General features: G+C 39.6%; 1 protein-coding gene across 2 annotated transcripts in view; it reads left to right on the plus strand.

The window, feature by feature from the left end:
• Positions 1–21,407, plus strand: part of faf2 (Fas associated factor family member 2) — a 33,419-nt gene extending 12,012 nt beyond the window's left edge. For both annotated transcript variants that reach the window (XM_072263774.1, XM_072263773.1), the window contains exons 5-12: positions 18–94; positions 443–581; positions 2,449–2,534; positions 3,482–3,573; positions 12,630–12,807; positions 15,990–16,161; positions 17,220–17,363; positions 18,602–21,407. In XM_072263774.1, coding sequence (XP_072119875.1) covers positions 18–94; positions 443–581; positions 2,449–2,534; positions 3,482–3,573; positions 12,630–12,807; positions 15,990–16,161; positions 17,220–17,363; positions 18,602–18,784 — 1,071 coding nt within the window. In that variant the 3' untranslated portion in view covers positions 18,785–21,407. The remainder of the gene's footprint in view (positions 1–17; positions 95–442; positions 582–2,448; positions 2,535–3,481; positions 3,574–12,629; positions 12,808–15,989; positions 16,162–17,219; positions 17,364–18,601) is intronic.
• The last annotated feature ends 2,645 nt before the right edge of the window (positions 21,408–24,052 follow it).

The raw sequence follows: 24,052 nt of genomic DNA on the forward strand, positions 1-24,052 counted from the left end.
CCTGTTCAATTTTTCAGGGCCTCTTAGGATGGAGTTATTATTTGATAATGCTTCCATTCCGATTCACCTATTACACGCTACTGGACATTTTTAGGTGAGATTCTCTGATAGTTTGTTTAATATATATTTATTAGAAATCTAGCTTGAGTTGAATGCTAGCATAGTGGTTAGCACAACTCTATTACAGCTCGGGTCATCAGAGTCGGAGTTTTAGGTCCGTCGCTGTCTATAACGTGTTAGTATGTTCTCCATAGTATGTGACCCATGTGGGTGTCCTCCAGGTGCTCTGGTTTCCTCCCATGGTTGAAGCGTGTACTGGTTAGTAGGTTAATTGGACATTGTAAGTTGTCCTGTGTAGAGATAAATAGGAGGATTGTAGGGTGGCATGGCTCATTGGGCTGGTAGGGCCTGTAAATTAGTAAACAAACTCTGTTTTGCATAGGTTTGCAATACGATTTATTCGGCCAGATCCTCGGAGCCGCGTAACTGACCCTGTTGGAGATGTAGTTTCATTCATTCAGAATTTTGAGGAACAATATGGGAGGATTCATCCAGTCTTCTATCAAGGAACATACAGTCAGGTTTGTATAAGTGTACTTTTTTAAAATTTTATTTGAAGTTTGCTGTTGAGAGTGTTCTGCAGTTGTAATGATTTGAGGTTCTACTTCCACCCACTTTTGGTTCCGCAGATATTGTCTACAATCCTCAAGAATTGTAATGGTAAACTATTTCTGAAGCCACCACTGTTAATATTTGTGGATGACTATTAACTTTAGGAAAGTACAGCCTGACCACTTCTCACTGCACATAAACGGCTCCTCTGTGGAGAGAGTTAAGAGTACCAAGTTTCTGGCAGTTCACATATCAGACAGTCTCCTCCAGTCCCTGAACTCCACCTCTTTGGTCAAGAAAGCATGGCAGCAACTCAACTTCTTGGAAAAGATTGAGGCAAGTGAGGCTCTCTTCTCCCCGCCCCCCCCCCCCCCCAAAACTTTAACCATATTTTACAGGAGCACAAACAAAAGTGTCCTGACCAGCTGCATCATCGTCTGGTCTGGGAATTGCAAGGCATCTGACCACGAGTCCCTGAAGTGGATTGTGAGAACTTCGGAGAGGATCATCGGGGCCTCTCTTCCACCCATTAGGTATTTGTCTAGCACATTACATATGCAGGGCCCTTCACATTGCCAATGATCCCTCCCATCCATCCAACAATCTCTTTGACACCCTATTATTGGGCAGGAGGTACTGTAGCATTTGGAGAGCTGTTATGATGGAAACAACTTCTTTCCCCAGGCCAAATAACTTCCAAACTCCCTGCCACCACCTAGGGCTTTTCATGTATGAAGCACCAGTAGTGTTATATTGTTTACTTTTTAACTTCTGTCATAAATGTAAATTTTTTGTAAATTTATTTGTAGTAATTTTACTTTGTGTTGTGTCTCTGAATTGTATGAACTGTGCTGTGCTATGTTGGTCTAGAAGAACGTTGTTTTGTTTGGCAGTATACACGTGTGTGATTGAATGACAATAAACTGCACATAAACTTGAATATTAATGCTATTCCATACAAGAAACCAGTCCATGTGTGTCATATTAATGAAGATCAGTATTCTTCTATTAAATATATAATATACTGCAGCTTATGCACTGTACATCACAAACTCTCATGCTGTTGGAACACTGGAATAGTGAGACTTACATATTGATTGAGCATCTGTATGTAAGTAAGCAAAAAAGGACATATAGTTTCTTTACAACAAAACTGCAGAAAATTTACAGGAATGTGGTTCTATGTGGATTTGTCATCTCCCTTTCAGGTCAACATTTTCGTGAAGCATGATTTGTGAATTTGTTCCTTGCACAACATTGTGAATAGTATGCTACATGACCTAGCCTTTTGCAGATTAATAGAAAATGATAAAAATGTGAATTTCTTTTAAATTTAATTAAATTTGCTGAGACTCTGATGTTGGTCCAAAAGGAACAATACTTTACATTTTACCTACCTAATACATACTACTTAAAAAAAATTTTTAAAAAATGGAATATGTCTATGGCCAAAGAACAGAAGAGCATATTTGCATAGTAATTAATCATAGAAACATGGCCAGTTTTTTCAGTGAAGCTAATTATGTGTCCCTGTCATGCCAGATTGATCTGAATTTTTCTACCTATATAGGAAACAACTCAGTTCTATTTGTTATAAGCTGAATTGCAGGAGGAATAGTGGCATTTATTTTATTGCTACAAGCTACTAAGTGTACTGATTGGACTTTCTAGGTTACTCAAGCATTTTCTGTAAAATGTAGTTCAAAAATTTAAGTGTTCACCATTTTCCTTTATCAAAATTATTTAGTCAGTTTTACTGTTTGCATATTCAGTTTGGAAGATTATCGTACAATTTAGCTCTCATTATTTCTGGTTTATTATTTGTACCGAATCCAGGCACTGAATGATGCCAAACGGGAGCTTCGTTATTTATTAGTTTATCTTCATGGAGATGACCATCAGGATACAGATGAGTTCTGTCGGTGAGTGCAGTGTGTTGTACCTAAACTCTGGTTTGTTATTTCATCAAAACCCAAGCTTGATCGTTTTTGTATGTGTTTAGTGTCTTCAATAATACTACAACTACCTTTATGGGCATTGTTTACATGTTTCTGGCTGCTCTACTGATTTACTGTCAGCTAGATATGAAATATTATTTTCTTTAATGTTTTAAAATGTATGCAGCTGCTGATGGCCTGATGCTTTAATAGATCAAGTTACCAAGTCTTGGAGAGCCCATTTCTGATTTTGACCTGTTTGGTGCTGATGTTTGCCTTAACAACGATGTGCATGTAGATTAAGGATGACAAACCAACTGGCTGTATCAGTTTTTGACTAGTTAATTGACTTTTTGTTAATTAAAGTAGATATTTAAATGAGCGTGTCCCAGAGACCATGGAAAGTATCATTCCGTATTTGTTATTGTGTAAATGGTGATAGCTCTGGGTGAAAATGTGGAGGTTCAGCAGGTTCATTGGGGCAAGGATTCATTTTGGTCCCTTTGGGAATAGCATAATAATTATAATCTTGGACAACTTTAGAGGAAGGTTTCAATATATAACTATTGAAATTCTGATTTGATTAGGTTCTGATTTTGTACTGTGTAAATTGACTCCGTGAAAAACAACTTTTATTTTCCATTTTGTAATTTTCAATAATTTTTTTAAAATATGGTTGAGCAGTGATCAGGATGCCTCTAGTAAGAATGAAAGTGGCCGTTCTTTATGTGCATGTCTAGATAGACCTTTAGGAGGATACTTGACTGTAGGGGTATCACATCAGCTTACTAACGGCCACATAAAGATACTGTCCTATTATGAAGTTTCTCCACTACATATTGGTAGTGATGTGGGGAGGGTGTGTGATTGAAGGTGACTGTCTTGAGAATTCCGTCTTTGGATAACTAAATGTCAATTTGTTTCTACCTCAGTAATACAATGTGCTCTCCAGAGGTAGTAAATTTCATCAACACTAGGATGCTTTTCTGGGCCTGTTCCACCAGTAAGCCAGAAGGCTATAGGGGTAAGTGTTTTTACCTTTACGGAAATACTCTGCTTATATACTAAAGAAATTTACTTTTTTAATTCAGTATTACTTATTTGCACTGAATCTAAAATTATGCCTTAAATCAATGGTAATGCTAAATTTATTATAGAGTACTACAGCACAGAAACAGGCCTCTTCTCTCATCTGGTCTATGCCATGTTTTTCAGCCTAGTCCCGTTGACCTGCACCTGGACTATAGCCCTCAATATCCCTTCCATCCATGTACTTATCCAAAGTTCTCTAAAATGTTGCAGTCGAACCCACATTCACCACTTCTGGCAGCTTTTTCCATACTTGCACTATCCTCTGCATGAACAAGTTCCCCTTAAATATTTCACCATTGGCCTTTGACTTCTCGTTCTAGTCTCACCCAACCTCAATGGAAAAAAACCTGCTTGCATTAGCCCTATCTATACAGTTCATAATTTTGTGTATCCTGATCAAATCTCTCTTCATTCTCCTACAATGCAGGGAGTAAAATCCTAACTAATTCATCCTTTCTCTATACCTCGGGTCCTGGCAGCATCCTTGTAAATTTTTTCTGTATCCTTTCAAATTTATTGATATCTTTCCTCTAGGTAAGTGACCAGGACAGCACAGAATACTCCACATTGGGCCTCATAAATGTCTTATGTAAATTCAACATAACATCCCAACTCCTATACTCAGTATGTTTATTGTATGAAGGCCAGTGTGCCAAGAACTGTTTATGACCCTGTCTACCTGGGATGCTACTTTCAAGGAATTTTGTATCTGTATTCCCAGATCCCTCTGTTCTACCACACCTCTCAGTAACCTACCATTCACTATGTAAGTCTACCCTGGTTTGTCCCCTGAAGTGCAACACCTCACAGTTGTCTGCATTAAATTCCTTCTGTCAGATATCTCTCTATAAATTTGCTCCTCTAAATCTCGCTGACTATTGGGTGGTCTATAATATATAATCCATTAATGTGGTCATCCCTCTCTTATTCCTCAGTTCCATTATACAGCCTCAATGGTCAAGCCCTCCAGTCTGTACAATGTGAGGATAACTGTGGCATTTTCCCTGGCTTGTCATGCCCTCTCTCTTTTTAATATTTCCCTATCTATCATATCTAAAACAATGGAAATACTGAGCTACCAGTCCTGCCTTCCTACAACACTGTCTCACTAGTGGGTACAATGTCATTATTTCATGTGCTGATCCATGCTCTAAGCTCACTTACTTACAATAGTCATTGCATTGAAATATACACAACTCAAGAACATTCTCAACCTTGTGGTTCCTATCTTTGTATGTAGGCTTGACATCATAATTTCCCACAACCTCTCCACTATCTGCCCTACCACACTGGTTCCCATTTCAATGCAACTTTAAATGATCTGTCCCTGATAACTACTACAGATGCAAAGAATAGTTGGATGATTGATTAGTCTTGTGATGGACCTGCTGCAGCATGTGATTTTTTTTTTTTTTTGTTTTCTGAAAGCAAATCCTTCTTTGGTGTTTGTATTTGTTCTTTCTGTGTCTAGTTGTTTACAGTGATGTCTGTCACTTCTTTGCTCAAGAGTAGTGAAAGATATCTTGTTCCAGGGAGCCTTCCAGTGCTGGAGCATGACTATTGTGGCTTAATTCCCAGACTCATGCCATTGATAACTTATTTCCCTTGGGCAATTCCATTCCTTTCAGTAGCTTCCTGGAGTGTTTGAACATTATTCAGTGTGCAGTTTCTTGATTCCTTTTGGTAATATTAGTGGCCAGTTTTGAAGGTCCAATATGCCATCAGTGGCAAGGTAATAGCATTTCTTGTTGACCTTGTTGCAAGTAGAGATTCGGAGAATGTTGAGAGAAGAGCCTGACAAAGATCCAGCAGTCTGTTTGATGATAAACTTCCCTAGATTAACTCCTGCTTCTGCCATACCTCAGTTCAGAGATCCCTGATGCCTAGTGGTTGTGATAACATTGACTGGGCAACCAATCACATGAAAGAATCCTCACTGGAAAGTAAGGAGCAATTTTAATCAAGTTCTTGAGTATTATACAGAAAGTTAATTAAGATTGCAACATACTTGTCTAAATAGAAAATATAAAACCTTTTGATTTAAAATCCTATTTGGGAAATCTTGAAGGACATTGAAGAACAGAATTGAAAAAGATACTAAGATGAAAAGGTCAGAGGTCAACTTATGTTAAAGATGACCCAGACTAATTAAGGAGCCTGTGTAGGATGAATGTTGAAAGGTGTGTGGTCAGGAACTTAAGACCATAAGACAAAGGAGCAGAAGTAGGCCATTCAGCCCATTGAGTCTGCTCTGCCATTTTATCATGAGCTGATCCATTCTCCTATTTAGTCCCACTCCCCCGCCTTCTCACCATAACCTTTGATGCCCTGGCTATTCAGATACCTATCAATCTCTGCCTTAAATACACCCAATGACTCGGCTTCCACTGCTGCCCGTTCCAATAAATTCCATAGATTCACCACCCTCTGACTAAAAAAAATTTCTTCGCATTTCTGTTCTGAATGGGCGCCCTTCAATCCTTAAGTCATGCCCCCTCGTACTAGACTCCCCCATCATGGGAAACAACTTTGCCATATCCACTCTGTCCATGCCTTTCAACATTCGAAATGTTTCTATGAGGTCTCCCCTCATTCTTCTAAACTCCAAGGAATACAGTCCAAGAGCGGACAAACGTTCCTCATATGTTAACCCTCTCATTCCCGGAATCATTCTAGTTAATCTTCTCTGTACCACACTAAATAAGGAGACCAAAACTGCCCACAGTACTCCGAGTGAGGTTTCACCAGCGCCTTATAGAGCCTCAACATCACATTCCTGCTCCTATACTCTATTCTTGTAGAAATGAATGCCAACATTGCATTTGCCTTCTTCACTACTGACTCAACCTGGAGGTTAACCTTAAGGGTATCCTGTACGAGGACTCCCAAGTCCTGTTGCATCTCAGAGCTTTGAATTCTTTCCCCATTTAAATAATAGTCTGCCCGTCTATTTCTTCTGCCAAAGTGCATAACCATACACTTTCCAACATTGTATTTCACTTGCCACTTCTTTGCCCATTCTTCCAATCTATCAAAGTCTCTCTGCAGACTCTCCGTTTTCTCAGCACTACCGGCCCCTCCACCTATCTTCGTATCATCAACAAACTTAGCCACAAAGCCATCTATTCCATAATCTAAATTGTTGATGTACAATGTAAAAAGAAGCGGCCCCAACACTGACCCTTGTGGAACATCACTGGTAACCGACAGCCAACCAGAATAGGATCCCTTTATTCTCACTCTCTGTTTCCTGCCAATCAACCAACGCTCTATCCACGTATGTAACTTTCCCGTAATTCCATGGGCTCTTATCTTGTTAAGTAGCCTCATGTGTGGCACCTTGTCAAAGGCCTTCTGAAAATCCAAATATACAACATCCACTGCATCTCCCTTGTTTAGCCTACTGGTAATTTCCTCAAAAAATTGTAGTAGGTTTGTCAGGCAGAATTTTCCTTTAAGGAATCCATGCTGAGTTCTGCCTATCTTGTCATATGCCTCCAGGTACTCTGTAACCTCATCCTTGACAATTGGCTCCCAACAACTTCCCAACCACTGATGTTAAGCTAACAAGTCTATAATTTCCTTTTTGCTTCCTTGCCCCCTTCTTAAATAGCGGAGTGACATTTGCAATCTTCCAGTCTTCCGGAACCATTCCAGAATCTATCGATTTATGAAGGATCATCGCTAATGCCTCCGCAATCTCCGCAGCTACTTCCTTCAGAACACGAGGGTGCATTCCATCTGGTCCAGGAGATTTATCTACCTTAAGACTATTCAGCTTCCTGAGTACTTTCTCTGTTGTAATTGTGACTGTGCACACTTCTCTTCCCTGCCACCCTTGAGTGTCCGGTATACTGCTGATGTCTTCCTCAGTGAAGACTGATGCAAAATACTCGTTCAGTTCCTCTGCCATCTCCTTATCTCCCATTACAATTTCTCCAGCATCATTTTCTATCGGTTCTATATCTACTCTCACCTGTCTTTTACTCTTTATATACTTGAGAAAGCTTTTAGTATCCTCTTTGATATTATTTGCTAGCTTCCTTTCATAGTTAATCTTTTCTCTCTTAATGACCTTCTTGGTTTCCTTTTGTAAGGTTTTAAAAACTTCCTAATCCTCTGACTTCCCACTAATTTTTGCTTCCCTGTATACCCTCTCTTTTGCTTTAACTTTGGCTTTGACTTCTTTTGTCAACCAAGGTTGCATCCTTTTTCCACTCGAAAATTTCTTCTTCTTTGGAATATACGTGTCTTGCACCTTCCTCACTTCTCGCGTAAACTCCAGCCACTGCTGCTCTGCTGTCTTTCCCGCCACTGTCCCTTTCCAGTCAACTTTGGCCAGTTCCTCTCTCATGCCTCTGTAATTTCCTTTACTCCACTGAAATACCAACACATCAGATTTCGGCTTCTCCTTTTAAAATTTCACAGCAAACTGAATCATATTATGATCACTGCCTCCTAAGGGTTCCTTCACCTCAATCTCTCTAATCACCTCTGGTTCATTACACAATACCCAGTCCAGTATAGCCGATCCCCTAGTGGGCTCAACAACAAGCTGTTCTAAAAAGCCATCTTGTAGACATTCTACAAATTCTCTCTCTTGAGATCCAGTGCTGTCCTGATTTTCCCAATCTACTCGCATGTTAAAATCCCCCACAATTATCATAACACTACCCTTCTGACAAGCCTTTTCTATTTCCAGTTGTAATTTGTAGTCCACATCCCTGCAGCTGTTTGGAGACCTATAAATAACTGCCATCAGGGTCCTTTCACCCCTGCTATTTCCTAGCTCAACCCATAAAGATTCTGCACCTTCCGATCCTATATCACCTCTTTCTAATGATTTAATATCATTTCTTACCAATAAAGCCACGCCTCCCCCTCTGCCTACCTTCCTATCCTTCCGATACACTGTGTATCCTTGGATGTTCAGCTCCCAGAGACATGCATCCTTTAGCCAGGTCTCAGTGATGGCCACAATATCATACCTGCCAATCTGTAGCTGTACAAGATCATCCACCTTATTCCTTATGCTGTGTGCATTTAAGTACAACACCTTAAGACCAGTATTTGATACTTTTGGCTTTGATTTCACTGCAACTTTATTGCATTGCAACTCATCTCAATGGCTACAAATTTGCCCCATCACCTGTCTGTCTTTCCTGATATCTTCACTGCTCACTATCTTAGATTTATTTCTGTTTTCCCCTTCCTCCACTCTATCATTCCGGTTCCCATCCCTCTGCCAAATTAGTTTAAACCCTCCCTAACAGCTCTATTAAACTTTCCCACCAGGATATTGGTCCCCTTCGGGTCTCCCAGGATTCCCACATCTGTCCTTTTTGAACAGGTCATACTTCCCCCAGAAGAGATCCCAATTATCCAAGAATCTGAAGCCCTGCCCACTACACTAGTCTCTCAGCCACGCATTCATCTGCCTGATCCGACTATTCTTGCCTTCGCTAGCACGTGGCACAGGTAGCAATCCCGAGACTACTACCCTGGAGGTCCTGCTTCTCAGCTTCCTTCCTAACTCCTAGAAATCTCTCTTCAGGACCTCCTCCTTTGTCCTATCTATGTCATTGGTACCAACATGTACCAAGACAACTGGCTGCTTACCCTCCCCCTTTAGAATATTCAGGACCCGATCCGAGACACCCTGGCACCTGGGAGGCAACACACCATGCGGGTATCTCTGTCAGGCTCACAGAATCTCCTGTCTGTTCCCCTGACTACGGAATCCCCTATGACTACTGCATTTTTCTTCTCCCTCCTTCTCTCCTGCGCAACAGCGCCACGCTCAGTGCCAGAGACCCGGTCACTGTGGGTGTCCCCTGTCAGGTCATCCCCCTCAACAGCATCCAGAACAAGATATTTGTTGCTGAGGGGGACAGCCACAGGTGTGCTCTCCACTATTCGGGCATTTCCCTTCCCTCTCTTGACAGTGACCCAGTTTTCTGACCCCTGTAGCCTAGGGATGACTACCTCCCTGTAGCTCCTGTCTATCACCTCTTCACTTTCCCTGATAAGCAGTAGGTCATCAAGCTGCAGCTCCAGATTCCTAACACGGTCTCTGAGGAGCTGCATGTTGGTGCACCTGGCGCAGATGTGGCCTTCAGGGAGGCTGGAGGTCTCCCAGGATTCCCACATCTGACACCCTGAACAAAGCACTAACCCTGCAGGCATGCTATCTAATTCTACAAGAATGAAACAGGAAAAATAAGTCTACTCACCCACTTACCTCGCCAAACAGACGAACTTTTTAAACCGTTAGCTGTGAGAGCCCTGCTGTTCCTGTCTGTCCGGGCCGATTCGCGAAGTGGTGGTGGGGGGGGAGAAAAGAAAGAGTTGGCGCTTCGCTCTCGCCTCTTCCCGTTTACCGCCAAAGCCCTAAACTCTGTGCCCACTCACTCTGCTGCCCGCTGTATAGGGTGGTCTCCTTTTTAAACTCTCCGCGCGGTCCTGTTGACGTCACGCGCCTGCGCAGTCTCGCCCTTCTTGTACTCGAAGAAGTTTTTAAAAAATTGCCCTCCTTCAGAATTCAGCTCCCACGACGCTCTGTAGTCCCGATCCAAAAGAGAGTTAAAAGGAACTTAGTTAGATTATGAGAACACTCAATCCTCTTTTATTGTTATTTAGAAATGCATACATGCATTAAGAAATGATACAATGTGACATGAAAGATGGAAAAGTCAGTGCAAGGTGACATGCCTTAGCAGAGGGTGCAGGGAATGGTATAGAACTTTTTGGAAAAAAAAGATTCTGAAAGAGACCTTGATTACAATACTGTTGTATCAGTCAACAAGTACATCAGTGGAGAAAACTGAAAGATGTGGTAGTTTTAACTTGTATTGCCTATTAAAGCTTAAATAGTCATTACTAAATGTCATTAAAATGTGAGAGGGTGTGACAATTGGAAGTGTATCCAGTGTCAATAAATAATTTTTTATTTACATAAAGGAAATGAGACTACACTTGGAGAATGAATTTCAGTGCACAAGTGTGGGTCAGTGCATTTCTAGAAAGTAAGTGGAGGCCAGATGGAAGAAGGACAGGAAATGAATACAGATTCTCAGGACAGTGCAGGTTCATAAGGTCATTAAGAAAAATGAGGGTTCGAATTTAAAAGCAGGGAAGTCATGTTAGACACTAATTAGATTTTAATAAAGGGGCTGGGAGTACTGTGAAGAGTCTAGTTAGTGTACTATAAAAAGGTAGTGGGTCCACAGGAGAAGGTTTAAAAAATTACTGGAGTGATGGTTAGAACTACCTGGGGAGTGAGGAGTTCTGGGGTGGGAGTTGAGAGTTGAAAAGAGTGGTGCTCCTTTCTCGGGGAAAGAATAAGAGTTACTTGATGGGGTTTTTTGATGTGGAATGGTTAATTGGCCACTGTAAACTGACTAGTTTACAGGAGAGCAGTGGGGAATCGAATGAAATTTGCTAAATGTGTATTCACTTGTGGAGGAAATCATTCAGGTTAATGTCTATCAGTATAACTTAACTGCAGATGCTGAAAAACAGAACATGATGGATAGGTTAAACAGCAGCTGTGGAGAAAAAAAATCAGGTTAACATTTCATCAGGTCCATGCTGGGAGTGGCAATGAAAAGGAATAGATGAAGTGAATGGCTTAAGGGTGTTTAATGAAAGAGAAGTATAAGTGAAGGTTAGGTGAAGTATGGGGGTGATGGGGGGGGGGGGGAGTCTTCCATGAGCTCCTAATGGCAGCATAGACCTGTAGATGTGAGTTTGATGAAACAACTATGTTGACCACTTGAGAGCCAGTTACAGGTTCTTTGAAATAAAAACTTAAAATCGTAATTTAATTAAAGATGCCTTTGGATCTATATTGTTAGTGGATTCTTGTGCAGCTTTTGCCTAGATGAAAAACATTCAAATGGTTTGGTGTCCCATTTCAGGAGATGCTTCTTTGTATTGTCGGAAGCACAAAATCGGCTGGTCTGTGACTCTGTATGCGAGGCCGAAGTGTAAATATATGAATGGTGACTGTGTGGCTAAGCACAGCTCCGATGCCATATTCAAGTTTGCTGACGACGTCACTGTCATTGGCCAAATCAAATGTCGTGATGAATCAGCATATAGGAGGGAGATTGGAAAATTTGACTGAGTGGTGCCACAGCAACAACCTTTCAATGTCAGCAACAACAAGGAGCTGTTTATTGACTACAGGAGGAGCAATTATATATTCCTCAGTGATATTTCAGAGGAACTGTCCTGGGCCCAGCAAGCGAGTGCAATTACGAACAAAGAACAGCAGCACCTCTACTTCCTTAGAATTTTGCGAAGATTTGGCATGGCATTTAAAACTTTGAGAAATTTCTGTAGTTCTGTGGTGGAGAGTAAATTAGATGGCTGTACCACAGTCTGGTATGGAAACACCATTGCCCTTGAATGGAAATGCCTACAAAAGGTAGTGGATATGGCCCAGTCCATCATGGGTAAAGCCCTCCTCACCATTGAGTCCATCTACATGATGTGTTGATGCGGTGAAACACCTTCCATCATCAAGGACCCCCACCACCCAGCTCATTCTCTTCTCACTGCTGCTATCAGGAAGAAGATATAGGAGCCTCAGTACTCACACCACCAGGTTCAGGAATAGTTGTTAGCCCTCAACCATTGGGCTCTTGAACCAAAGAGGATAACTTTATTTAAATACATATGCTCTGTCACTGAAATGTTTCCACAGCCTATGGGCTCATGTTCAAGGACTCATCTCATGTTCTCTAATTATTATTTATTTATTGTTATTTCTTTTTGTATTTACACTGTTGTCTTTTTCAAACTCATGTGCAGAGTTGGTGTGGTCTTTCATTGATTCTGACATAGTTATTGAATTTATTTGAGTATGTCTGCAAGTAAATGAATCTCAGGGTTGTATTTGGTGACGTGTACTTTGATAATAAATTTACTTTGAACTTTGGGGTTTTCTTCTAAAGTGAGCTAATATGTGGTTATATATTTCAGTATCTCAGGCTTTACGGGAGAATACCTACCCTTTTCTGGCAATGATTATGCTGAAAGAGCAAAGGATGACAGTAGTCGGTCGTCTGGAAGGTCTTCTTCAGGCAGAAGACTTTGTGAATCAGCTGACATTTATTATGGATGCTAATGCTACATATTTGGTATCAGAACGACTTGATAGGTAAGATATAGAAGGAAAATACTATTTCATTAATCATAGAACGTGTGCCTTAATTTTCTAATTTTGATTTATAGTCGACGTAACCAAATCCATGATGTGGATAAATGCATGGAATAACATATCGTGGTACATAAAATAATGTGTAGATTCTTCAGAGATAGAGGGCTTGTTCAAGTATATACAGTTTATATACAGTTTTTATAAACAGTTGTAAGAAAAAGTTTGTGAACACTTTACAATTTCCTTGTTTTCTGTGTTAATTACTTATAAATTATGGTCTGATTTTCATCTGTCTCAATAATAGACAAACATGATCATCCTAAACTAACAACATGCAAACAATTGTACTTTTCACGTCTTTATGGAACACATTGCTTAACCATTCACAGTCCAGTCTGGAAAAAGTACGTGAACTCTTGTATTTAGTAACTGGTGGAACCTCCGTTAGCAGCAAATTTTCTGTAGCTGCTGATCAGACTTGCACAACAGTGTGGAGGAATTTTAGACCATTCGTCAATACAAAACTGTTTCAGTTGATCAATATTTCTGGGATACCTTGTATGAACAACCTTCTTAAGGTCATGCCACATTATCTCTATTGGGTTAAGGTCTAGACTCTGACTTGGCCATTCTAAAACATGAATTTTCTTCTTTTTAAACCATTCTGTTTGTTGATTTACTCTTGTGTTTTGGATCATTGTCTTGTTGCATCGTTCAACTTCTATTAAGCTTTGGGTAACAGACCGCTACCTGACATTCTGTTGCAAAATGTCTTGATATAATTTTGATTTAATTGTTCCCTCAATGATTGCAAGCTGTCCAGGCCCACAGGTATCAAAGCAGCCCCAAACCATGATGCTCCTTCCATTATGCTTCACAGTTTAGATGAGGTTTTGGTGTTGATGTGCAGTGTCCTTTTTCCTCCGAATATAACAGTGTGCATTTCTGCCAAGAAGTTCAACTTTTGTCTCAGAAGCATTGTGGAACACCCAGGTGATTTTCTGCAACCTTGAGAAGTGCAGCAATGTAATTTTTTGGAGAGCAGTGGTTTCCTCTGTCTTGTTCATTGTTTTTCTTATAGTGGACACATGATCGCGGACTTTAGCAGTTCTCGAGATTTCTGCAGGATTTTCTCACCTCCTTCAGCATTGCACATTGTGCTCTTGGTGTAATCTTTGCAGGACGTCAACTCGTAGGGAGAGTAGCAACAGCGCTAAATTTTCTCCATTTGTAGACAACTTGTCTTACTGTCGACTGATGAACATAGGTATCTAGAAATGCATTTCTAGCTTTCCCCAGCTCCATGCATCTCCACAATTCTTCTAAGGTCCTCTGAAAGTTTTTTTTGTTGAAGGCATGGTGCACATAAACAGATCTTTTTTGAAGAGCATGTGCTGTCAGTAACCTGATTTAGTGTTTTTTTTAGGCCAGAGCGCCCCTACAACTCTCACCTCCAATTTCATCTCACTGATCAGAACAGCTGACTCCAAATAGCTTTTGTAGAAGGCATTACCCCAGAGGTTCACAGACTTTTTTGAATCTAGATTATGATTGTTTAAATGGGGTACTCAGTAATGACGAGAAAAAGTACAATTGTTTGTGTTATTAGTTTAGACAGATTGTGTTTGTCTATTATTGTGACTTGGATGAAGAATCAGACCATATTTTATGAGTAATTAATGCCGAAAACCAGGTAATTACAAACAACTTCTTGCAGCTGTACTAGTACTTGTTTGTAGTCAATAAAGTTAGTACTAGGATTGAAATTTTTGGCATTGAGCACTTTTGGGTTGGATACAGCACAGCTTCATTGTATGTAAGTTCTACTTGGTTTCACTTGCCCTTCGTGATCCAAGTTTGAATGACCATCATGTTAAATTGCTTTCAGAGTCTGGCAGTGAAAGAACAGTGTGGAACTCACTGCATCAAGAACTACTTTTGGGGGCAGGGCATGAATTTTAAAATAGGAACATAGAAAATAGGTGCAGGAGTAGGCCATTCAGCCCTTCGAGCCTACACCGCCATTCAGTATGATCATGGCTGATCATCCAACTCAGATCCCTGCACCAGCCTTCCCTCCATACCCCCTGATCCCTTTAGCCACAAGGGCCATATCTAACTCCCTCTTAAATATAGCCAATGAACTGGCCTCAACTGTTTCCTGTGGCAGAGAATTCCACAGATTCACCACTCTCTGTGTGAAGAAGTTTTTCCTAATCTCGGTCCTAAAAGGCTTCCCCTTTATCCTCAAACTGTGACCCCTCGTTCTGGACTTCCCCAACATCGGGAACAATCTTCCTGCATCTAGCCTGTCCAATTCCTTTAGGATTTTATACGTTTCAATCAGATCCCCCCCTCAATCTTCTGAATTCCAAGTTCATCCAGTCTTTCATCATATGAAAGTCCTGCGATCCCAGGAATCAATCTGGTGAACCTTGGTGAAAATGGTAGTTAATTTTGATTGGAAACTATTGTTTAAATAGTTTTATTAAACAACATCAAAAATGCTGTAGATGCTGGAATTCTGAAATATTAAAGTCAGAATCAGACTTACTATCACTGATGCTTGGCATGAAGCTTATTTTGCAGCAATATGGTATAAAGACAACTTTTTATAAATTACAAGCATAATGACCAAAAAAACTGTTCATGGACTGTTCAGAAATCTGATAACATCAAGGCAGAAGCTGTTTCTGAATCGTTGAGTGTTAGTCTTCAGTCTCCTATATCTCCTCCCTGGTTATAGTAATGAGAAGGGGCCAATACCCAGGTGGTTAGGGTCCTTAGTGATGGATGAAACTTTCTCGAGATTCCGCCTCTCGAAGAAATCCTTGATAATAGTGAGGGTTGTGTGTCTGATGGAGCCAGTTGAGTCTCCAGTCCTCTGCAACCTCTGGTGACCTTGTGCATTGGAGCTTCCCCATACCAGGATGTGATGTTGCCAGTCCCAATGCTCTCTGCTGCCCATCTACAGAAATTTGTAAGTGTCTGGTGACAGACTGAATCTTCTCAAACTCCTAATGAAGTAGAGCCGCTAGTGTGTTGTCTTTATGATTTCATCAATGTGTTGAATTGCTGGTATTTGACTTGGTGGCATGTAAACAGTGTGCAGTTAAAACTGTTGGGGCCTGTTGATAGCTGATGATGCTGATATTTTTTCTGTTCTCATAATTTTGTTTTAGAGAGGAGAGGAATCAGACGCAAGTGCTGAGACAACAGCAAGATGAAGCTTATTTGGCTTCACTTCGTGCTGATCAGGAGAAAGAAAGGAAGAGGAAGGAAGAACTAGAAAAAAGGAGAAAGGCAGAAGAGGACGTCAGGCAACAGATGCTTGCAGAAGAAAGAAGGCAGCAAGTAAGCTTGTTTTTTAAAAAAAAATGTACAGTGGTATTTTGTTAAAGTATGTACTTTTATTCATTTTAAGAGTCATTGTGTAATGTTGTAATTGTCTCCATGTTAATCTCTAAGCAAACACGGTGTCCTGATAGCCAGTCTGCTAATGGAATGTTTATCGGAGCTAAACAAACCATTTTTGGTTTAAATGGCCTCAGTATGTCCGGTTAAGATGCGGTTTCAATGTCAATAAGTAATCAAAAACAAATGTAGCTAGTCTTCCTGCTCCGTATCATTATCTGAAACTAAACAAGGTGTTGGAGGAATTCATCGGGTAAAGAACGCAGCAATGAGAGGTGGGGTTGGGGTGGAGGGGAAAAAGAAGCTATCAACACTTTGATCTTTTCTCCACACATGCTGCACAGCCTTCTGAACTCCAGCGGTTTGCTCTTTTTGTTCTAGATTCTCATATCTGCAATCTCTTTCCAAAATTTTATTGAATTCTGGAACAGGCTAGAGAGGCCAAATCGCTTGCATCTGTTTCTACATTGATCTGCCTTTGGTATAGTCACAGTAGACCAAAGATTACTTCAAGTCCTCAGCAACATAGCATCACATTTACACTGGATTGGTAACAGGTTCAGATTTATAGAGATACAGCACAGATACAGTCCCTTGAGCACGTCGGTCCCAACTGCCAACCACCCAGTTACTCTGATCCTACATTATTTCCAGTTTTTTTTTATTCTCCCCACATTCTTGGCAACTTCCCTACAGATTTTACCACTCACGATGTACCAGAGATAATATGCAGTGGCCATTTAACTTAGCAACCCACACATCTTTGGGATGTGGGAGGAACACCATGCAGTAATGGGAACATACACACTCCATGAAGACAGCATCCAGGGTAGATTGAACCTAGAATAACTCTGGTGCTGCATCCCGACTACTGCTCAACTGTATTTCAATAGTGCTTGACTCCTAAAATTAAGTAATTATCACAAATTGGCATTAAATGTAACAATGCATATAAATTTAATGGGGAAAAATATTTGTTACTTTTTGTGTGACTATAGAGTTTGCAGGAAGAGAAGGAACGCAAGTCTGAACGTCTTCCCCCTGAGCCTTTTCCTGACCATCCAGATAGTGTTAAGATTGTCTTTAAGTTGCCAAATGATACTCGAGTAGAGCGACGATTTCTATTTACCCAGTCATTGACAGTAAGTATCTTCTGTACTTTTTATGTAATAAAATATTTGTAATTTTGCATTTCTTTAACATTGGGATAGATCATGGTTGGAGAGTTGGGGCATGGATGCAAATAAGCTAATAACAGGTTTAAAATGTAATAACACACAACATTTTACAGCTTCATTTATTAGCACTCCAACAGAAGTGTTTTTTGTAAATTGTTTTGGAAACTTTAAAAGTATGAAGTTGCATTTACTTGTTTGTCAAAGCATTAAAATGTGATACTGGTTATTGTATTGCAACAGATCTTTTTGGTGGTTACAAGAGCAATATTGGAAAATTGTTTGGCATTGTTGTTCTGCAACATTTCTTCCTTTCAGTTGACACATAAAAATTACTGGTGAACGCAGCAGGCCAGGCAGCATCTATAGGAAGAGGTACAGTTGACGTTTCGGGCCGAGACCCTTCGTCAGGACAAAGGGTCTCGGCCCGAAACGTCAACTGTACCTCTTCCTATAGATGCTGCCTGGCCTGCTGCGTTCACCAGCAACTTTGATGTGTGTTGCTTGAAATTCCAGCATTTGCAGATTTCCTCGTTTCCCTTCAGTTCTCCCAGTTTAGATACGAATAGTTTGCAACTAGGTCTTTTGAAGTCCTTTGTTAGTTTAAACATTCCTTTTTCTATGTTTAGCATTTTCTCATAATTATATGCTAATACTGAAAGTTCCATTAATAATGCCATTTGTTGAAACTCGATAATCAAAGCTTTAGAAGATGTGCACCAGTATGTAGAAGTGACAAAGATGATTACCATTTTTGTGTCCATAAAATTTGATCCCTGCTTAGTGCATGAGTTTGCCCATTTAGTTAACTGAACTGGTCGTCAGTTTCCCTGCTTTCTGCTAATAATCTCATTTTGTACTTATGGTATTCACATTGCACATGGCCTTGGCAAACTTGAGAAAGCTGTCAGGGTTTCTGCTCTTCATTTCTATTTGCAATGTCTTCTTGAAATAGACCTATGTGGATGTTATGGAGGATAAGATTAGGCTTGTGTGGAACTCATGACAGTGGAACTAGTGAATAGTGGGCACTTTGGAAAGGTATTGGTGAATGACCAGACTTATAGAAATGCCCTTTTATAGTAACCTATGATTCATTGAATCTGTGTCAAGAATGGGGAAATCTAAGGGAGAAAAGGGCTGTTGCATTTCTTTAAGTTATAATATTTTTTCCTAGAAATTAATATGCTGTTCTTTCATTCTAGGTAATATATGACTTTTTGTTTTCCTTGAAAGAAACTCCAGAAAAATTTCAGATAGTTGCTAACTTTCCACGTAGAGTGCTTCCTTGCTTGCCCACAGAGAAGGAGCCGAATCCCCCCACTCTGCAGCAGGCAGGATTAAGCCGCTGTGAAGTCTTGTTTGTTCAAGATCTTACTGATGATTGAATCAGATACCGGTAATGGGATAAGTTTCAATAGCTGCACAGTATAAAGGATTGCAGAGACTTTTTCACAAACGAGCCAAGTTTCTGCTGCACACATTGACAAAGATCTATGCAGCTAGGTTGCTCGACATTTCCTGGGATGAACTGCACTGTCCATCAATATTCTACTTTTAAACAAAAAAGCCGAAACATTGAGCAGTTTTCCATCAGAAGATTTAAAAAAAATAAATGAACCCATTTCTCCACCCTTGGAAGGTCCTAACACCTTTCTGCTGGTTTTGTTTCCCCCGCCCCCACTTATATTTATGTTGTATTTCTATTAAAAAAAAAGATGAAAAAATAGACCAAAGGAGGGTTGGCTGTTATTGAATTATTGGAAGCTGAATTGGTTTAAGTTCTTATTACCATGGCCTTTGCTATGGTGAAGCCTCAGTAAGTAGTTTGTCAGCCTATAGTGCCTGTGGTAACTAGAGCTTGCTCCATGTTTAATACCTGAGCAGCCTTGTCGTCCTCGAGGTGTAATTTATTCCAACAGTTTAAATTAAAACTGTTTTAGAATTTTATTGTGTTGAATCATTTTTGTATGCATAGATTTGTTTTTAAACCATTTACTGTAACTTAATTACAGCTGATAGTAGCTGTTCACAGTGCGCTAATTAGGCAGGTTTAATGAGCATTAAAAGTCTATATTGTCTTCACCACTTGTTCCTTCTGAGCTTCCTGTCAGTGTTTGCTTGTTCTTGGTCATTCTCCACTACTGTACTTTCATGTACAGATATTGTTGCATCAAATTCATATCAGCTTTTCCTGCTGGATTTGTTGCACTTATTTATAGTGCTATGTTTTTATCTTATTAGAAAAATGCATATTTATAGCCTCCTATGAGAATAGGACCAAGGAAAGTTAACGTTTTTCAGTGGAGCATGCCACCTTCCCTGCCCCCCCCCCACTTTTAAACCATGTGTTCAAAGGCCTCCTCCTTATCAGTTTGTTGCAATCCATCAAGTAAATGTACTGTTTCTTCAATACTGTTTAATTAGGAATATTGTTTAGGATTATTGCACTTCATTCACTCAATAGCATCTTAATCATTTGCATGTTATTTGTTCTGCTGTTCCAGCAAAATGCAATATGACTTCTCTCTTGATCTTGAATGGATATTTGGTGGTAACCAATAATGAAATTATTTTACCACCTAAACAACTATCGGCCTTAATAATATATTGGCTCATTTAATTATAATGAAGCGATACCATTGAGATATTCCTCTTTTTAGTCCGTCTATACTCTAGATAAGTGCTTGTAGCTGTTTTTTCCTTAATACACATACTTAGAAATTTTTTATGAATTGTGAATATGTTTGATTATTCTGGAGTGTCTATATACACTACTCCAAGGTTAGATGCCCAAGTTTTATTCTGTGTTGTAAATGTAAATGTGTTCAATTTAAGTTTGCTTACAATTATTAATCAGTAGTGTTCAGATTTAGGATCTTTGTTTTGTTTAAAGCCTAGCTGACCTTTATTTTTTTTAATATATAGATCTATAATACCATTCAGCATCACTTTTGTGTCTGATATCCAAAGCAGTCAGCATTTCCAGATGCAATATAGGCTCTCATACAAGTTGGTTTGAAAAAGATTAGTATTGGTTTTAAGTTCCTTCAGTGCTTTAGACTGAAGGAACTACAATCTTGATTCATTTTTGTATTTAATTTTAGAAAACCTGTCTGGCATTATGGACAATAATTTCAGTAATATTATGTACTTTGTGTCACCAATTACTGAATTTTCCATATATTTGACGTTACATTCCGTAGATGTGGACCAAGTTGTTGGGTTTCACATTGGCTAATGATCTGCAAAAAAAATTGCGATCTGTTTTGTATATAATTATACAAATGAGGATCTGCAGATTATAGCTGCAAAAAGAAACTTCTCCATTAATGTTTATGTATGAGGCTTATTGCATAGCCTGAATAGATTAGGAATTTGGATATATGGAGCAAATGTCTTCCAAACAGAATAAGTTATTTTGTATCATAGATATTTTACCACAAAATTTTGCAACTTAATAACTTTGGATGCCTATCTTTGTGTTTTGTCCAGTGCTTCTGATTGGCTCCCAATTTGATGCAGTTGGTGTAAAGTTCTAAATTTGAGTTGGGGAAAACTACAATGAAACAAGCATTGATGTTTTAGGATTGAATGATTTAAGAATCTTTCCCTTAGCAGAAGTACTCCCATCAGTCTACTAATATGCAAATATTTTTTCTTGGATATTTTAATGCTCATGTAGATTATTATTGTAATAATTTTGTAAAAATGTAAGAAAATATATTCCCGATGGTCTTATTTGAGAAAAATGAAACAAACGTTCTTTAAAGGACCACATTTGTTTTTCTTTTGAAGTTTGATGTTTCTCAGACTTTTATTTTTAAAGCGCCAAATTCATCGAGTGCTCAACATTAAAAATTAATTTTTAAAGCCATTTTGGAAGTGATTTTCTTCTAATGACATAACCGATTATTCTTGCTAATTTGCCAGAGGATAACCTTCCTACATTTCATGGCTTTTCTTTGCAAATGTTGAAATTAATTTCTCTGTCACTCTGAAGAGAGCAAGTTTTTGAACCACTTGCTTCTGTTCGGACTGTGAATAGATTTGTGATAGGTAATGAGAATTACGTAGGCTAAATGCAAACTAATGCCAAAACCTGCTACTGTTTTCTGTTCACTTGGAAATTACCATTTTCAAACCATGATTCAAAAGATAGAACAAGAATAAGGCATTGAGTGATAGTGCATCTGAAATGGAATTCTGAAAATAAGTTTCCATGCTCAATCTGAAATTGAATTTTCTGTGTATATTGCTGTAAATTCAGATCCTTGACCCCTGTCTTGTAACTTATTGAAGTTGAATGAATACAAAATAATAATATCTTGAATGTGTGAGTAATTTGTAATTTAAGATTCTTGTGTTTTAAGTTTATAATTTGGTTCAGTACATTCACAATAGCTAAGATATTTATTTATGTGCCACCTTCTGTTAGAATTTCATTCATGGCACTTTATTTTAGGCTTAAAATGTCTGATTCACTGATGAACCTATTTACACAAAATTGGTCTCTAGTATCTCCATTGGCATTTATATTCAGAAATACTGAGATAATTGTATTTGACAGCCCTGAGCACCATCTGAGAGATGCAGACTTTTGACATGATATGTACACAATACCAACTTCACTTCTCATTTGGGAGAGGTTTAAAGAGAAGTTGGGAGGTTTTCCTAGTAATATTAAGAGGGATAATTTTTGGCCTTGCTAAATTAATTAAGCGTTCAATACCTCAGCTCTATTTGTGGGATATTATTGTGGGCTGCCATATTTTATGGCAATGTTACTGACTAGACTTAAGTTGCTCACTGACTAATGTACTTCAGGACATTCTGTTTGTGAAAGGTTATAAAGGTGAGTATTTTTGTAACTGGAATGTCTTTGTAAATAATAACAATTGATATGTGTACTGGAAGGCTGATTAAGGTCACTACTACAAGGACAATAATATAGTGGGTGAATGTCCACCAGAAGCCTATTTGAATGTTAGAGGCATAACATGATAGATATTATACCAGGTATTTTCTCCCATCTTCGACATCCATGTAATTGGTAATTTATACTGGGAGAATTGTTGGTTATTTAGAGAGATACAGGCTGGCAGGATTAAAATCCGTAACACATACTGCAGATGCTGGAACTCCAGAGTAACACAAAGAACACTGGAGCAAATGCTGTGTACATACATCTACTGATGCTCTGGACACATCTTCAGTGATGTTTCTGGAATCATTGAGTGTTTTGGGTCTTTCAACATCATACACCCTCCTCCAGGTGACCCAGCCGGGGCTGATCAGATCCCAGCTTGTGTCCAGATGGCTAGCTACTTATGACTCCATGGCTCCCTTCTTTTGAGCCACAGCCATCTTGAGGCCCTCTCTGCTGCATCAGTGGTACTGCGGATGGCTCTCCTCTTTCTCTCTTCCTCGATGCCCAAATTGCTGAAGGCTCTAGCTAAGGAACGGGCTGCGAATCCCCTACAACCAACCTCACTGGGACAGTGATTGTTGTCATGGCTTGTAGCTTCCTATCGACCCCTCCTTTCGCCGTTGCCTCCAGAATTTGGTTGACATCTTCATCAAACTGCTTCCACAGTGAAGTCATGTTAGCTGCAGGCTGTTTAATCCACCTCTTGTTAGACTTGATGTTAGAGGGATTAGTTTGCAACACTTGGAGGTTCTGGGCACTCTGGGGTGACTCCAGGCTTGGCACCTCCTTCGTCTCAACAGATTGGACGCCTGCGTGTTGTGCTGCTCCTGCTCCCGCCAGACACTTAATCCTCGCTTGGTGGATCTTCAAGCCATGATCGTTCTTGCAGATTTTGCCATGTGCATGCTGCTTCCTCATAGTCGTTTATTCATTGCCTGGGTCTGATGCCGTTGTGTCTGTCTGACTGGGGTGCTCATCCTCCCCCACCCCTCTCGGGCACCCCTGGGGGTATCTTTCCCTTAGATTCATCGTAGCTTTTGTGGGGGTCCTCCTCTCAGAGGACACAGATTGGGTTGCCAGTCAGCAGGTCTTGATAGAGAGGAATTCTCTACATTCTAGTAATAATTAAAATCTGCGACTAGGAATTTAGTCCAAAGTGTATTATGAATATTTGCAGATGATTTATTTAGATGTTTATGCTTTCACTGATTACTTCTCTACTGTATATAACGTAGAAAGCATTTTTGTTGATATAATATAAGTTTTGCTGAGTTGCTGATTTTCTCAGTGTAAAAGCCATCAAGTTTAGGGATTTATGTTTGAATATGTAGGTTGCAATCTTGTTGGCCTTGGTCCATCAGTATTTCCTTCAACTTCCTTCACTGGCTATATTCTGCTACAGGGCTTCCTTTGAAATCTAGTAATGGAGCAGGGATTTTGACATCCTGATACTGGGCTGGGAAGTTTGAGGGTAAGAAAAGTTATAAATGAACTACATTATAATTGTTTTTTAGTTTTTGATTTTGAAGTAATTAGTTTCATTTTTCTTTGACAATGTTAATGGACTCCAAAGCTAGAGGCAGGGCTGTATCATCTATCTAAGGTTTCCAAAAGTTGTGTGATCAAGGCTATTTTTATCAATAAGTCTCTTGTAACTTTGACAACAGGTTATATGGTGGTGAGGAAAGCATATGGCATGCTTCCCTTCATCAGCTGAGGCATTAAG

This window comes from Mobula birostris, chromosome 7 (genome assembly GCF_030028105.1).
Source record: "Mobula birostris isolate sMobBir1 chromosome 7, sMobBir1.hap1, whole genome shotgun sequence".
Classification (NCBI taxonomy): Eukaryota; Metazoa; Chordata; class Chondrichthyes; order Myliobatiformes; family Myliobatidae; genus Mobula; species Mobula birostris.